Source organism: Meleagris gallopavo, chromosome 3 (genome assembly GCF_000146605.3).
Source record: "Meleagris gallopavo isolate NT-WF06-2002-E0010 breed Aviagen turkey brand Nicholas breeding stock chromosome 3, Turkey_5.1, whole genome shotgun sequence".
Taxonomy (NCBI): Eukaryota; Metazoa; Chordata; class Aves; order Galliformes; family Phasianidae; genus Meleagris; species Meleagris gallopavo.
Window position 1 is genome coordinate 31,919,462 of NC_015013.2, and position 18,520 is coordinate 31,937,981.

Genomic DNA, 18,520 nt, shown 5'->3' on the forward strand with positions numbered 1-18,520 from the left:
CCTGATGGAGCAGATCTCCAGAGAGATCTTCCCCACTGGCAGTCAGCTCTTAAATGGGGTCTAGGAGAAGTGGAGCCAGGCTCCACCCCTTCCTGCAGCACAGGTGAATTGCCTTCACCTGTGCTCCCGTGGCTGACTCATTGCTCACCTCAGGTGATCAATCAAAGGTTCAGGCCATGATTCAGCAGCCCCATACAAACCCCACTACTTAATATTCCTGATGCAAGTTGCACGTTCACAAAATTCCTTTAGTTCCACTCCCTTCACCGACTCCTTACACTCTTGCAGAGAATACAAACATTTTCTTTCTTGTAAATTGTCTGGACAATGCCTTCAGAAGGAGTATAACTTCCAAGTTTTCTCCCTCTTCTTCTTTGCTATTCATGTGCAACAGATCACATGTAAATATGAGTATTCTCAGGCAAGGCAAGACATCAACTATTTATAGAAAAGAACTTTCAAGACAGAAATACAATACCAAAAGTTTACCTTCATCTTTCAATTCTTTACCACAATAGGACGTTTATTCTTACTAATAAGCTTTCAGATAAGTTAGAAACTCTGTGCAATGTTTCCCAGCATTTTTCTCAGAAAAAGACCCAAGCAAAATTTTGAGCGATATACACACCATCCTACTCTGTGTAGCCTCACAGTGGACTACTCTTGAATGCAAGAAAAAAAAAAAAGCTCCGACTCTCACTAAATGCTCCAGTGGTCACTGTTGTGGCTCAAACGTCTAGATTTTCTTGTGATGTAAACATACTGTGATCTCTCAGAGGCACTGCAGATTTAAGAGCAACTGGGTACTGTCAAAGAATGACATTAAATATAAATTCCTTGATAACTCACACAAACTGGTTTAAGTACACTTGTTTCAAAGTCAGGTTTTCCTCAGATAATTAGATATTCCAAAATTAGAGTTCTGCTGAGATAAGATGGTTAGATTCTCTGCTGTTATTTTTGGTGATAGTGGGAGGAAAAAAATTGAGTCACCATTTCAATGAGCTGGGAGACAACAAGGAGTGACAGGCAGCAAAAGGGCAATAGCATAGGATGTGTGTGCAAATGCTGGGGAGATGACATGAGAAGTATAGGGAGAAAAGGTGTAGTACAGTGGGAATCAAGGAGGCAAGAGAAGAGAAAAAAAGGGAGATAAAGCAATGATAGTCATTTCAGTGAGTCTAAATAGTGCTGTAGTCAAAGTATTGCATACATCTCATTTCAAACATAGGAAATACTAATGTAGAAACTGATTTACTAATATTGATGTTTTAATTAACATTTTTACAAATCAAATCCACATGAATCATCTTGATGGAAAACCATTAGAACAGGGCCATATCATAAGCACTTCTATTTGAGATATGTGCTACACCTGCTATCAACAACTTATATTTGAATGATGCAACTAAATTTAGAACTTTGCTGTGTAAGAGATGAAGAATCTGAAGTAATACACAAGTTCTTTGAGACTCTCAGCATAATCTATTCACCTAGATCTCTCAATTTGAAAAAAAAAAAAAGCAACTTTCTCGCCTCCATATCACCTGCATTACATATCATACATTCAGCAGCCTGTTCAATACCTCCTCACTTCCTCCGCATGCATGAGTGACTTTCAAACAGGCTGAAAAATGATTGGAGAAGAAAATCTTAAGTTTTCCTATATACTAGGAGGACAGAAATAACGAGGAACATTTACAAGACAACACAACAGGACAGAGCTAAGATTATTTCCTTAAACCTACATATTTACATGCATTGAAGTCACAGAAAATGCTAAAAGAGCTAGTATAGGCATTACCTGACAATGGAGAAGGAAAAAAACTCTGAAAATGTAAACATAACACTTGATAAAAAGGTGAAACTCAAATTTTTTCATTTTATTTTTTTAAATCTAAGTTTACTTTGTCTGGAATGCTTTTAGGATTATAAAACTCCACTAAAAAGAAGGAGTCAAATTAAAATGTAACAGGTTTGTATATCAACACAAATTCAGACAACTTTAATATTATCACAGTTCAGAGCCACTTCACATACTTACCATATGTAATCTTTCCTTTTTCTTCTTCATCTACAGCCCTAAAAAGATGTGTAACATTAATCTGCGACACACCCATGGCAGTCTTCAGAATATGAGCTAAATCTTCTTCTGTTATAGTACCATTTTCTGACTGGTATAGCTGTAAAACAAAACAGCAAGCTAAGTCATTCCAAAGCTGAATACTGCCTCATATGAACACTGTAGTTCACACGTGTACATTTTCAAAGTAAAGTTTATTATATCCAGGAAAAGAATATGTTTACATGGCTGAACACTGGAATTTCAGTGATATTTTAGAGATAAGACAGTTTAACACTAAAATGTTTTGCAGATACACAACTATGATAAGGATCAGTTCATTGAGTTAGGCTTCCAAACTCCGAGCCAGCCTGTGGAAGCAGAAGATATACTTAGCTGGCCTAAGATTAAACTATTTCCCACTTGCTCAAATATAAAACTAAAGATCCCTTTATTAATGTTCAAATGATTAGATATCCACCTTGGCTATAGACTGCTACATCTAATGGAGCTGTATTAATCAGAACAATGTCACTCCAGTGATGAACCTATACTTTTTTGAAAATACTCCCTGAATTATTTAGAGAAGAATAACGTTTCTTTTCAAGTCCTGAAGCAGTTTGCTCACAGATAAAAATTTTACTACAGACAAATGGTAATTAGAATGAGGATAGGAACATTAATTTTTATCTTTTACATGTACAGTGCTCTACCCTGAAAAAAATAACCTGAGTATTTCATAGCATCTGTACCAAACTTTATTACATTTTTAGAAATATCTCATTTTGCTTGTTCAGTACAAACAAAAGCTTAAGACATCCTTGTCTAATTTTGAAGTATGACATGGCTGCAAATACTGAGCTATGTTAAAAAAAGAATGCTTTAGAAACTTTTACTTTCTTTACAGTCATTAGGAACGTGGAATCTTCATCAAGACAGCACACCACAATGAATAAAAAGCATTGAAGTTATGTGGCAAACAACATTCATACTCAAGTCAAGACTCTTGCCTTTTCCTCCCTACCATTCAATTCGCATGCTGTTTTCACAACTAGTAAGGACAAGACAAAAGTTGTTTAATAGCTGTATTTTCCTAGATCAATTAATCAGAAGGTGATATTTGACAAAGCCCATAAGTGCCACATTGGCAAGATTTACACCACTTTTTCACTTTCTTAACAATTTGAAATGGAGGATGCACAGCACTTACACTGGATCAGTGCTCTTGGAATTGGTTGCCATAATCCCTAATTCTGCTTTTAATTGCCTACCACTTTAGACCTCTGGTGACTCAGTAACCCCTATTTTTCAGCTTCTTCCGTCATACACTAAAACAGTCCCACTCCAAATATTTGCTCAGCTATGTAAAATGCTTCACTTTATCCCTAGAAATAAATGACAACCAAACATGACTGAAATAATGTCCAAAAGCCACATTCAAGTTTACACAAGTAAACACACAGTATTCAAGCTTGTTCATTTTAGTAAGAGGTCACAGATCACCAAACATCAAGTAATGCCACTACATAAATAAAATACAATAAGCAAAGGCAGAGATCTGCTTTTGCCTCACAAGTAGCATTAAGTTATCCCCTCTGGCAGCTGTTGATTTAAGAAAATAAATATTGTTGCAACTTCATCCTTTGTGATATTTGTTCAACACTGGCAAAAGGGTGATAGATAGACACTAAGCATTCATAGGAGCCTCTCATTTCTTTAGCAAAACACAGTTAAGTATAGAAAAAAATTGCTGAAGAACCTGAGAACAGTTACACTCAGAAAATAAGACCACTGTGTAATACTGATACAATTGTAAGTTCTGAAGTCCATGCATTCACCAGTGATCAAGTGTTAACTTGTTCCTGTTTTGGTAGCACTGAAGACACAAGCCCCCTTAAATGCAAGGCAATCAGAAAAGGTAATCTTAGTGCAGCAAAGCTTGAAATAGTAATATTAAAGAAATCAGTTAAAAAGTAAGAAATCTCAGTGTCAGACAAACCCACTGGGATGGCAAACATTAAGCACTGCTTCTGTTGGTTTCCCTAAAAGCTTGCATTAACAATAACTGCTGATGCTAAAAGAAACCACTGAGGCTAGAACAAGATCAGGAAGACTTCTGGGAAGTCTAAAAGCTAGGCAAATAATTCAGGACATGAAGAACTGAAGGACTGAAAAAGAAACATTGCAGAGATCCAAAGATTAAGAGGGAAAAATGAATCTTAGCAAGAAGCTAAAGGGGGGGGGGGGAATCTCTATTAACACATAGAACTGCAAGTTTTGATTTTTTTTTTCTTAATTTGACAAAAAGAATTTGATTGAAAGATTTTACAAGCAGTAAGCATTACTCTAAACTAATGGCTAATGAGTTATCAAAACAAAAGACTTTGGCTCTAGACTCAGTGTATTGGAAGACTTTACGAGCTCCATATAACAACAGCACTCTACAAACTCCCATCATTTTACTAACAAAATTGCAGTTCACTCCCTCTGAATATATTCTCCTTATCTTCATTTCTGTTAATTCTAATTGCATTTTAAATCAAGTATTTAATATATTTTATTAATATATTAATGTATTTTTGGAAAAAAGTTTCTGTTAAAAATTTAATGGAAGTAATAATCATTTCTAAAAACAAATTTTAAGTAAACTATATATAGGAAGAAAACACCACTTACCTGAAATGCCAGTTGGATTGTTTCCAGAGTTTTGGATGGCTTACAGACAACTGACAGAGCAATGACAAATTCTCGAACATCAATTATGCCATCTTCATTCTGTGAAAGAAATTCTCTAGATATGACAACTTGTCTCAGAACTTCCAAAAATATCAGGTAACAACAATTAATATGCAGAATATTCAGCAAGATACATTGTTATATGTAATTCATTGCAAAAACTGGGGTTGTATGAGCTTCAAAGGTGCTTTTCAAAGTTCCTCTTGGAAGTTATATTCAAATATTCATGAAAGACAGGGCCACTATTATTAGACTTTACTTGCCTATCTAACATTTTTACATTTACTTATTTGGGTTAAAACTAAAATTAGAGAACCATAGGCCAAACTAGTCTGATTTAAGCCCTGAATACACTGTATCTGCTCTTTGGTCTAGGATGCCACTGTGGACACATCCATCCATCTCCTGGTGCAAATAGCATCTCATGATTTAAAAGATAATGATCATTTTTCTCAATCCCAACTGATTGCTAGAGAAAAAAAAAAAAAAAAACTGGCTCATTCACCAGTTTCTCAGTCCTTCAAGCTTTCAGGTATCTTGGAAAAAAGGAGTGACTTTTTTTTTTCTCTAATACAACCAATATCCGTCACATATAGTTGCAACAAGCAGTACTAATGGTTTGGCCTGAACTTTTTTTCCTAAATCTAGAAACAAAATCATTTTTGTCCAACAGACACTCTTTTTACTTTCTACTTGAATGACAGCTAAATTTATTTGATGATGGATGTTACTATCTTGCAGAAAGAGAAATGCAATAGGCAAATACTGCAGTGAAATGTCTATAGCTTATAGCTCTCTACAGCTATCTGAAAGAAGGTTGTGGTGAGGTGAGGGTCAGTCTCTTATCCCATATCTCCAGTAATAGGACTAGAGGGAATGGCTTCAAGTTGCACCAGGAAAGGTTCAGGTTGGATATTAGGAAAAGTTTTTCTCTGAATGAGTGGTCAGATGCTGGAATGGGCTACCCAGGGAGGTGGTTGACTCATCATCCCTGGAGATGTTCAAGAAATGTTTAGATGTTGTATTAAGGGACATGGTTTAGTGGGGAAATATTGGTGGAAGGTGTACAGCTGGACTAGATTATCCTAAAGGTTTCTTCCAACTTTGGTGATGCTATGATTGTAAAGTGCATAGCACTGCCCTGAATTAGACTTCAGTGAATTCAACAAGAAAATTATGCTAGAACAGAGTTTATTATAAGTAACACAATTTTAAAATATACTTATTGTTTCTTACCTCATCAAAAAGGGCAAACATGCTTTCTAATGTGTGCGAAACTGGAAATTCCAAATATGCTGAAAATTCTTTAAGATCAGCCTTGTCTTTTTTCATTTTCATAGCACGCGTAGCATATTTATTAAGATCATCCTCAAGTGTTTCTGGTTTCAGCCTGGAAAGCACATTATTTTTGTACATTTTAAAAGTAAACCTAACTTCAGAATGCAGATATCAATATACGGAATGAAGCAATGATAATGGTATAAAGCACTACAAAATCCAGAAGCAGGATTCCAAGCAGCTTTATTCTGTAATAATGGATTCCTAATGCCTTGAAGCTGCCATTAGTTCTTGAACTACGTTAGAAATTACTGGAACGTTTCAGGAATTCTGATTATAAACTTGTGTCTTCTTCCTTGATTATCAGCCATATGTCCAAGCAGCCCAACACGTGCAAGCAAAACAAGAGTCTAGAACTAGCTAGTATCAAATACTAAGCATGAAGAAGTAGGTAGGATTTAGGTCACCTGAGCATGGCCACATTGACAGTAACATAAACCAATTACGATTCCAAATTTACTAATGTCACTGAACAGGAAAGACTTGGTGCATCTTTTCTAAAAGGAAGCTGGGATTACATAATGGTGATTATACTGTTTATACTGTTAATCCTGTTTGTCAGTCCTCATTCAGTCTGCAGTTCAACACCATTATGAGGCTACCCATAACAAGGCTATAGCAGTTAATACTACTACAGAAATTACCTCATTCCTTCTGATTTCAGAACCAGATTTTGACCGACAGCACAGGTTTCTACTAAAGCAGATATCCACTGCATGGATTTGTTGGCTTGTTTTCTGTCATTTTTTGTTTGTTTGTTTTGCTAAATCAAACTTCTTGGTTTTGCTTTGTTAAAAATAAATTTTACTATGAAAATAATAAATATTAGAGTTGCTGCATATATGTGGAGAAAATAAATTCCCTGCCTAATAAAACATCAACCAAATTGTCACCAGTGAGTTTACTTGAACTGGTGTAGGGTAACACAGGCACTGAAAATACTCAATCTGAAGACAAAAAAGCCAATAACAATACTTTTCTGCAGTGAACTGTTCTGCTGCTTGCTCCTGCAGACACATGGAGGCAATTATTTATGCAAGATCACAGTTGTCTCCATACTGCAGCTGGACCTTCTCAGCAGCCTCCTGTCAGTGATGAGACTTGGATCAATTATTTAAATAGTACCAAAATACCTAAGCTTTGGAAAAATAGCTAATGGCACTCTGAGTAGGAAGAATATCTGATATACAAAGCTCCACACCTTGAAGGCCTACTGAAATGACTGAACAACTCTTCCCAGAGCCTATACTTTTAAACAAAAACAGAACTACTATACTATGCTATCTGCCATTACCTAGCCTAACTTGCAAGAACTGTAGTAACAACTCCAAGCACTGTATTTCTGAATTATAAGATTTAGCTATGTACCAATTCTTTCAAAGCCCACAGCCCCTACAAAACATTCACATGCTCCCTCCACAATTGAAGGAAAACACCTCTCATAAGTTTTGCTCCTAGGCAGTATAAAAAGAGCAAACATTCATTTTCCATTACCTAAAAAAGGAGCAGGTACAAATATCAAAGGAATCCATGAAGGGCTATAGATACATACAGATCTCAGCTTCTAACATGCAGCATTACATGTAAAACCAGTCCATAGATAATACATCCTCACTGTAGTAGCCGAAATGGATTTTAACTGCAGAACAAGGGCAGCTGGCATCTGAATACTCCCTTGAGATAATCCATCTCTGACACAGAATATGCAATCTAACATCTGTCTCTAAACCAGAGAGATTTGATTTGGAATAAAGTAACACAAAATTCACCTTCTGGAAATGAGTAAACACTTGTTTGGTGACGAGTATTAGAGACTCATTGGGATTTACTGTTCACCAGTCAACCTTTCAGCAGCCTGAAAAGCTGAAGTTACAAGAGTAAAATCTTATATTGAAAATAGTTGCAATTTGCCACTAATCTATTAGATGTTTTGTGGTTTGAGATTATAAATACAAAAAACTTGTGAGCCAATCTCAAAAACTGTATGTGGATCAGAGAAGCAAAACTTTTGCTTCAACTTGAGTATGAATACATTGTATTTCCTGGAATCCAAGGTAGGTGCATTCCCTCTATCCCTTTCAGAATCAGAACGTAACTGGCGTATTGGATGACCATGACAAATAATGCTGAATTCTTTGAAAGCCAAGTGTTCCAAATCCTACAGACTGTAGTTTCAAACTGAAATTGTTTTGGATGTCTCAATTCCTTTAAAATTTTTACTTTTTATAGAAAGATAGAATATCTTGAGTTAGAAGGAACCCATACAGATCATTGAGTCAAACTCCTGGCTCTACGTTGGACCACCCAAATATAAAACCATACATCTGAGCCCATTGTCTAGATGTCTCTTAAACTCCAGCAGCTTGGTGTTGTGACCACTGCCCTGGAGAGCCTGTTCCAGTGCCCAACCACCCTCTCAGTAAAGAGCCTTTTACCCTAGTGGAGGCTATAAAACCTAGAAGGCCAACAGTGAATGTCTCTGCTCATGTAACCATGTGTTTACAGGACCTAGGCTTTATGGGACATAACATTACCTGCTAGTGTGGTATTTTGCTTCATTTTGTAAGCCAACCTCTAAAGATGGAAAGAACTGCTTCAGGATGAACAGCTCTGAACATTTAATCCTCCACAGCAGAGCTGACAAGGAAAACCAGATCCCTGAAGGTAGGATACTTTCAGCACAATTACCACCGTTCTTACTAAGTGAAATGTCTCATCTCTTTAAAGTCAGTTTTAGTTGCATTTGATCATCTGAAAACACTCTTTCCTAAAATGCTGGAAACCTGCCAAAAAGCTTCTAAGTGTCTCATAGATCTGGAAGCCTCATAAGAACAGCCGGATGTTGTAGCTAACTACTGTAAACTGCAAGTTCAGAGAAATATGCCCTAAGCCAAATAAGCAGCACATTCAGTTTTCTATCTGCTGATGAACTTCCATGCAGCTTCTTGTTATAGTAAAAGAATACTCAACAGCTGCAAAACTGTCCTGAATTGATCTCATGAGGCAGGGTGTACTGCAGTTGGTATTCACTACATTAAGCCTAATCTCTGATCACCTCCTGTAATGGACAGCTCTGTTTTTACCATGAATGCAGATGAAGAACATTCTCCAGAGATTTTTTCTTACTAAATATGACCTCCGTAGCAGCCCTAAGGCATGACAGTGTTAGCTATAAGGTATTACTACTTCTTGAATTACAAAGCACTACCTATAGTCTGGACTACAGTTTCATGTACGCATGGACCAGCAGAAGACTGCATCATGGGCTGCTGAACGAGAGTAGATGGGTACCAGATCTAAGAGATAATTATAATCTCTCCTTGCAGCTCTTACAAGGCTACATGAGCACTGTCTATTTAGGATCCTTGTGGCTGACTGGACAGTATAATACTGAGGTTCAAAATGAAACTACTGTTTAATTCATTTCATTCTTATTGAAATACTGCGGTTTTGAAGTCACAGCAAAATAATTCAGGTTCTAAAATAAGGTTGACTATCACAAAACTTACTTGGGCCTGGAAGTCCCAGTGTAAGGAGGTAAACTTCAGGCTTGCTAATGTAGAACATTCTTCTGGGGTAGGCAATAGTTATATGCAACAGACATCTCTAATGCTCATTACAAGGATTTAAGACAGCAACAATGATCAGCCCCAGAAAAGCTGAGCAGATTGTTAAGGAACCAAAAAAGAATTAAGAAACTAAATAAATTACTATCCATTGTTAAAGATAAGACTTCCTAGACTAAGAATAATCCCACCAAGAAAACTCAGAAATCCAATGGGATTTGCATTCTGACATGAAAAAACAAGATCTGGTGCAACTATACCTTTTAAAATAAATGACAATCAGCCATTCAGTCTTAGTGAAAACCACCAAGAACCTCTGCGTCTGAGTACTGAATGTATACACCAAGTCAACAATCTGCCCAAAGGGCATTTTTGCTATACATATACCAGCAACATAAGATACACATTTACCATATTTTGATACCATATTTTGTTTTTGTTGTATTTGATATACTTCTTCTTGATGTATGAAGTACAAGTCAACTGTCAAACTGGAAAGAAAATGTGTTGTGACGTACAAGTATTAGAGCTGCTTAGTGTGCAAAAAAAAAAGTAGATGAAAATCTTAGTTTCTAAAGAATATTTGCCAAAATGGCAGCAAGTGGATAAGAAAAAAATCAGGGAATAGAAAACGTGGACTAAAGCAGAAAGATGCAAGACACCTCCAACCTTGCAACACATTCTAATTCATAGCTGGGATTGTAAGTGAAAGACTGGTGAAAACAAACACAAAATTCAACAACCAAAAAGCAATTATGAATAATGTAGTAGAGTAATGAATTTTAACAAATTGAAGAGCAGATGAGATAAAAGAGAGAAGAGGTATTAGCAGAAATCAGTGCAAAAAAAAAAAACCACCACAGATAGTGTCATAAAACACCTATCCAGATAAAGGATAATTTATCTCTGTATAGTTTTTTGAAGACACAAACAGCCTGAACCACTAGAATCAGTTGAACAAACTGTCAGATTACACCAAGACCTGACTTCGTAAGCCTAACAACAAACAGAACAGTGACAACAAGAAATTTCTACCTTGTATTGCAATGTGTACTACATCCAGCCACTTTGAAGATAGGATAGATCTTTCTAATATTTTAAGAAAATAATTGCAGCAGAAAAAATAAGAAACTTATCTGACCCAAAATGGAAAATTCATTAAGGAGCTACTGATGGCCAACAAATCAAGGTTAGAAATCAGAACAACTAAAGCTAGAATGTCCTTCTAGTTCACAGGCAAAGTGAACATAGAAATTAGAATAAGCAGAAATTTGAGACATTATGAAGAACTTAAGGATCTCTCTGCTGGCATTAAAGCAGCTCAAAACAAATTATCTTGTTTAAAAAAAAAACGGAGATTATAATTAAAATTAATAAATTAGTATCTTTTGCAGAAGAAAATGTATGAAGAGGTCTGTAAGGCACAGAAGTCGAACAAAATTCCATGTCTAGAACATGTTAATAGATCCAGTCAAAGCATAAACAGGAAATTGTTTTTTAAAATAAAGCAATTAATTATGAATCATCAAATGAAATTAATTGAAATCATGAAATGATGTCGAGCATTTACAATGTCTGAAACCTATAGTAAAAGACTGTATACATATATATATATATATATATATATACACACACACACACACACACATATACATATATATATATCTCTTAGGAATCTGTTCACTGGTCAAACACCAGTCAGTCATCAGGTTCAACAGAAGCATAATTGCTTGAAGAGAAACGAGCTTAGAATTTGAGAAGACAATACTGATTAATTGATCTCCTTGATAAAACAGTCATTTTAGCACAGAGTTCAAAATGAAGCTGCTGAGTTTCAGCCAGCTGTGACCTAGCAACTGTATAGCTATGTTAAAGTTGCTCAAGCTCTTCATTAAATGAAGTGTGGGGCTTCATTGCTCTGGCTACATGTCTTCTGGATCGCAATTGGATCCCTACCTGGAGCACAAACTGAGCAAATCTTACAGACATGCAAATGATAATGAATCCTATAGGTATATCATATGAACAAACAGTTCTCCAGTACAGCAAACTCAGATGTAACATGATTTCAAAGTAATAAAAACAAAAGTCTGAGTTCACCTTTAAAGTCTTGCATTTAAAACTAAGCGTTACCTAGAAGAGATGCTCTTGTTCAAAAGCAAGTAATGAGACTGGATGCAAAATCCACTGGATAAAATTTACTGCTGGAGTTATTAAGGGATGTGACTAGATGATCTTAATGGCTTGCTGGCCTCAAAGCCTTTGAATAAGCAGCAAATGAGTGCATTTTCATCAATCATGCATTAGAACTGAAATCATATTACAAGCTTCATCCAGCTTCATCCAGTAATAGCCTTATTTACTGGCACACACCCAAATGAAGGCAGAATGATAGCTCACCAATGCATAATTGCTCAATTCTGTCAGAGAACTTTTAGATTGTGAGGAACTCCACTCTCAAATATGCATAATCATTCTAGAAGCCAAATAAATACTCTAAAAAGTTTAATTTGAGGAAACTGTTTTAAACTGAGCAGACAGAAGCTGGACAATGTTACAAGAAGATTAAAGTGAATCCTGGGATTATCAACTGCATCATAAGTGAGGAGCTTTTTTGTTTGTTTGTTTTTTAACTGAAAATTCAAAGTTTTTGGACTGAAGCAAGAATCTCTCTGGTTCTATTTAGAAATATCTACTGTCCTACTGGAATTCTTTTCAGATGGAGAAATATGTCTGTAACCTGTATGGATGATGTACGCTGTCCCGCATTCCTTTGTCTACAATAGATCTTTGCCTCCTTTTTTTTTTAATCCTGTTTATGAACAAGCTGGTAGATGAAGGAAAAACAGTGAAATGAAATAAAGTATGGAATGGAAACATAACTTACATACACTTAACTTACAGAGACAAAAAAGGAAAAAGGTGTTTACATGTTACAATTGTTCATAGGCTGAAAATGCAAGTTTGGATGCTCCTTGCTTAATAGGAGGAGAGGAGAAACAAAGCAGAAAAACTCGAAAAACAGCAGCAAGTTCTAATATTTGGTTTATGTGATTTTTTTTTCCACTGTTCGCTGAAGCTTTTCAGAAAGGTAAAGCCAGAGAGAACTGATGTATAAAAGAAGAGATGAGCTAAACTGCTTAAAATAAGGTATTTCATTGTAAAGTACATTTAGCATAACACACTCAATAGACCAATGCTTTCTTGTGGTTCTTGGGAAAGAGTAAATCTTCTGCCATCTCTATTACAACATTAACCCCAGTCACAAGATTGTATTATGGCAGCACCATTCTCATTTATAGATATCATGGGAAAGGGCAATTGACTCTTAACTGTATCAGATATTACAGTATTTCTGATTCTCTCTGGGATGTTTACATTTACTTCTAATACAGTATTGGTTTAATCTTTGTATCAGTTTCCCCTGATTGTAATATGACAGCATTCCAAATGTAGTCAAATGCATAGAAGAGAACTTATTGTTATATGAGGAAAATCATACATAAACATATAACAAAAATGCACCTTATATACAAATATTGTCTATACTCACCCAAGGCTTCTCACAAGCTTTGCAAATTCTAGAAGACACGTGTCTGAAGGCAGACGAAGTTGTCCTTCAGCCAAAGCTAGCTGACAGTCTTCAAATGTATAGTCTGTCACTGGAACTCCCAACGCTCTTAAATTAAACCAAAGAAACAGTAAGCAAGTTAGCCTATGAAAACTGAGCAGAATATTATTTTGTTTTGTATGACAAGACGTTCTGCAACAATTCTCCTCTTTATTCTGAAGAAATAAGGGAAATACCATACAAGAAAAGCTCATATACAAAGAATGAAATATTGTACTCTACACATTTCTTGACTATTTTCATTTTTTTCAACTTCAGTTTTTTCTACCTCATCACTAACCACGTAAGTTCATTTGTGAACTTAATATACATTAACGGCAAGACTGTTACAAAAGTCCAAAACATGCCATAGTCATTTTCTCTGTCATGAAAATCCTACATTTCATTCTGCACTTTATTATAACAATTTGATCTGTAGTAGTAGTTGCTTCTCATGCAACAGCCAATTACTTTCTGTTAAATAGAAACTTCTTCAGAATCTCAAAAAAGCTCTTGGAATGCCAGTGTAATTATTATACAAGGTAGATATTTTATCCACTGATTAACTTCCAAAATTTAGGCATTCTAATACAGTAGCAAAACATACACTTAATATTAAAGTTATTGATCATTGTTTCTCTTTTTACCGAAGCAAGAGAACCTCACTGATATCCAAACTCAGAAGTAGTATGTTAAAAAAATAAGTTTTTTTAATAAGTTACTTGTGAATAAATTGAAGACATACACTGTAGTGATTTCGGATTAACAGCCATTCCCTTGCAAGAAAAATCAATAGGAAGGGAACAAAAGGGAAAAGCCAACTAAACTGAGAAGACAGAGATATACGGGAAAGGCACGTTAAATACTGCAGACTGTTAAAGGCTAGAATGTTTCAAGTGGATGATCCTAAATAATGAAATTTTGTTCATTCAAATTTTTCATTTATTTGTTCTTGTTTCATCATTCTATTGCTTCTTTGATCAGTGTGCTAGTGATACGTGCAAACTGGTCATTCCATTATGGCAATTTACTGAGAGATTTTTATGATACTGTATTTCTTGCTATGCATAACCCTGTAGTCAGCATAGAAGTGAATGTCACGTAAAATCCAGAATAACTCCCTCATACTGTGGGAGTCAATTTCCAAACTGAATTAGAAATCAAGTACTGCAGGTCTTGTCAATAGCTACTATTATATGGTATTCAATACAGCATGGTATTAGACAATATGAAGTCACTAGTATTATACAATATGAAATAAAGTTTATATGGAAGAAGAAAACTGGAGTAATCAAAGACGAACTTATTTTGCTGGCTTAGATTACTTGCTGTTCCCTCGCTGTGTGTGTACTAGATCACCTTTTCTCAAAAGCTCCTCTGTCAACTGTCAGGTAGAAAGCTGAACTCCTTGGGCCAAACGGATACAATAAAACTCACAAGCAGTACTGGCAAGATATGCTTACGGAAAGGAATGTGGTAACAATAAAGGTCTTGTCCAGCTAGGCACATTACACCAAATTTCATCAGATCTTAAGGCAACAATGGGTACAGCATGCAACAGAGACATAGAAACTTACAGGCAATCAGTAGAATTATAGGGCAAATGCATAGAAAAGGGGAAGCTAACTACAAATAAGAAAAGATCTGTGCTTGTGAGACACCACATTAGGGAACCAGCAAAGACAATCATAAAAAAAATTGTTTGAACAAAAAGAAAAAAAAGCAGTGTGACTCAGATGAAAGGTAGCAATTAGAAGGAACTTTACTTTTGTTTAAAAAAGGATTTATGAAAAAACAGAAGATGGCAGACATGTTAAAACATAGGCATAAGTTGCAACCAAAGCAAGAAGCTGTAACTTGTTAAAAACAAATGCTGGGAAATTTTCAAATCTGAGGATGCTCTGAAAGTAACGCCTCCTATTTTATTTTATTGACTCATGATGTCAGAGGCAGATGTTGGTATGGCAGTAGAAATTAATCTTCCTGCCAATATCCCATTACATTTTGTTGCTGTGTGACAGATGGTAGCAGAGGGGCAGTCTGACCAAATGGCATCTGACATGGAAGTGTAGATGAAGCAAGTGTGTGAATGAATTCCACTGTGAGGGAAAAAAAGGCACCCACTGACATTCATCAATGCTTGCAGAACGCTTATGAAGACCAAACAGTGGATGAGAGCACAGTGAATGGTACATCCTCCCCCTCTACTCTTCTCCTGGTCAGGCCTCACCAGGAATATTGTATCCAGTTCAGGGCTTCCCGGTACAAAGAAGACAAGGATCTCCTAGGAGACAGTACAGCAGAGGGCCACAAAGATGGTAAAGGGCCTGGAACACCTCCCCTGTGAGGAAAGGCTGAGCAAACTAGATCTGTTTAGCCTTGAGAAACAACGACCCAGAGGGGATCTTATTAATGCTTATAGATAAGTGTGGGAGACAAAGGGACATGGCCAATCTCTTTTCAGTGATCTGTGAGGACAAGGCAAGGGGAAACAGCCATAAACTGGAGCATAGGAAGTTCCACACAAATATGTGACGGAACTCTTCACAGAGCTTGATGGAGCACTGGAACAGGCTGCTGAGGGAGGCTGTGGAGTCTCCTTCTCTGGAGATATTCAAGACCCATCTGGACGTCTACCTGTGTGGCCAGCTGTAGGGAGCCTGCTTTGGCAGGAGGGTTGGACTCAATCTCTAGAGGTCTCTTCCAACCCTTACAGTTCTGCGATTCTGTGATTTCTGCTGAGGAGATGGCAGGTCACTTCCACTGGCAGGCTCTTATTCATCACTGGTGAAAATGCACAGCAAAACGATGGTGACTATGTTGAAGAAACTGAGAATTCGCTCTATCAAATAGTGTCAATTGTGTTCTGTGAATCTGTTTTAGTTTCCATAGAAATAAATAGGAGGCAACATTTCAGAGCAACCTCAAAAGGAAGATGATTAAGTAAGATCAGGCTACTCGGACTCCACAGTAGGTAAAGAAAGGCCTGACTGGCATCCCAGAACCAACACCAGATTTAAATACCATCCCCTAAATAATGGTCCCCAAAATTATTGAAGGAGCCTTTCCAAAGAGGAAGAACAAGCTTGTGACAGAACAAATCCCAAACAAAAGCAGAGATCATCTCAGGCTCAGCCAAACTGGAAGGAAGAAGAATAAGTTATAGCTGAGTGCACCTCCTTACAGGCTGGGCAGTATTTTGACCAGACTCAATGCTATTAGTACAAAAAATTGCTACTACAGTTAATCCCTGCATGGGTTCCCACTGTCAAACATGCTTTGTTCTTCTCAAGTTTGATTGCATCTTCTCTTGTTCATCTGCTGGCAGTGTAGAAAAGCCTTTGGACTTCCAGAAAATGCAAAATGAACTATAACAATATGTATGTGTACATTCAGACTTTCAGCATTACAAATATCAAAAGCAAAGTAGAGAAAGAGACAACTTTTGTTCACAGTAAATTCTGTTGTAAGATCAACCAAAACCAGATAAGTTGGAGCTCAAGGGGCTCTTGAGTTCAGAAGCTAAGTCATAAGCTGTGTAGGGCTAAGAGTTTAATACAAAAGGATTTTGATTTCAACTCAGTATTGAAGAAGCTAAAGCTACTTTTGAAACCAAAGAAAAACACAGTCAGAGACATTACCTGTACAAGCTGAGGCCTAAAAGGTAGAAAATGCAGACATATGCATTCATATTTATATTCAATTAAAAAGTTTGTGAAATTAGTTCCTGAAAAACAGCAGGAAAAAGTGCTTTCAGAATAACAACCTAGATTGGTTAACTTCTGGTCATAATATGCACATCAATGAGATGATCATGGTCCATGAAAAAGAAACCCATGAGATCATACTCAAATAGGTGTGTACTTTATGTTGGGCCAGCTGATCTTAATATAAACTACAGAAGTTTGAGGCCACTGCAACTCAAAGATAGTTTGATTCACGCCGATCCTTTTATTTTTCTTTTATGAGAAAGGTTCTTTGTATACACCAGATAGGGAATTGTTCCATTATAGTATAGGCTCAGCATCCTTAAAAAAACTCACAAAGTTGTGTTCTGCTTATAAACCAGAGAACTACTGTCCACAGATTGGCTTTCGGTTGAAAACTGGAACTTCTCTTTTGAGTTCCAGAAGAGATTAAGATTTTACAAGTTCTTTCAAAAGTAGTACAAAACTTCTTAAATCCTTCAAGAGTTATTAATAACCATAAGGGTTCTCTGCAAACACTAAAGAGAACACCTGCTAACTAGTGGAAGATTTACTGCAAGGACACAAAATGAATGTAACATTTTTTGAACTGTTAAATGTGAGGGTAATGAAAAACAGAAGAGAACTAAGGTCAGTGCGTTCAATGTTAGTTAAGTGTTCTCAGTGTCCTCCCATCGATACAATGCAAGCAACTAATTGAACTTGAATGTTCTATTTCTAAAATAGAAGCAGTTTTCCTATGTGTTACTATTTGAAATAACCCCTAGGATAACAACGAGTACATCAAACTATTCTTAACTTCAATAAAAAAAGCCAGAGCTGAAAACTGAACCTCAATAGCAGAAGATTCAGTTACATTAACTTTCATACAATTCAACTGTACCTTCCACCACAAAGGACTTAAAGACCCACAGCAGCAAAATAATAGGCTTGTTATATGAAACCATGTTAAAAAATAAAACAATTACTATAGTTCCTGCTGTATTTGTGACTCCCTGCCCTCCCCATACAGGAAAATTAAATAACTGCTACATAGTTTGTATACACTACTGTGGAGTACAAGCTGCTTTGCAAGTAGATAAATACACTAACATGATTTAATTGATTACATATTAAAAGATACTTACTCTGCCATTACACGTCTGACGTTATTGGCATATAACACTGGATTTTTTCTTTCTTCTTCTGAAGGAATATACACAGGAAGAAACTGCATACAGAAAACTGAATTATACCAAGAATGCTTAAGGTTTTAAATAATCTGTATTACAGCACTGTGGTGAAAAATGTATACATTTTGTTTCTATTTACACAATCATATTAGTAAAATAACTATAAAAGAGTAAAAAAAGGAAAATTTAAATGCTTAGAGTTGCATCATACTTCCAGAGATTCATTTCTTTCTTACTTCATGGAACTCAAATAGGGTTCTATCTTCCTTTCATTAAGTGGGAACAGGAAGTTTTAAATCATTAGAAGGTATTTGCATTTTCTCACGTTA

The 18,520-nt window shown here is 36.2% G+C and overlaps 1 protein-coding gene across 4 annotated transcripts in view; it reads right to left on the reverse strand.

Moving 5' to 3' along the window:
- LPCAT1 (lysophosphatidylcholine acyltransferase 1) overlaps nucleotides 1-18,520 on the reverse strand; it is a 53,636-nt gene that overhangs the window by 10,386 nt on the left and 24,730 nt on the right. For all 4 annotated transcript variants that reach the window (XR_004159204.1, XM_010708611.3, XM_031552802.1 and 1 more), the window contains exons 8-12: nucleotides 18,147-18,229; nucleotides 13,256-13,381; nucleotides 6,035-6,188; nucleotides 4,739-4,837; nucleotides 2,045-2,183 (exon numbers count right to left, since the gene is read on the reverse strand). Coding sequence is in view for 3 of the 4 variants with exons in the window: in XM_010708611.3 (XP_010706913.1) it covers nucleotides 2,045-2,183; nucleotides 4,739-4,837; nucleotides 6,035-6,188; nucleotides 13,256-13,381; nucleotides 18,147-18,229 (601 nt within the window). In the remaining variant the exon portion in view is untranslated. The remainder of the gene's footprint in view (nucleotides 1-2,044; nucleotides 2,184-4,738; nucleotides 4,838-6,034; nucleotides 6,189-13,255; nucleotides 13,382-18,146; nucleotides 18,230-18,520) is intronic.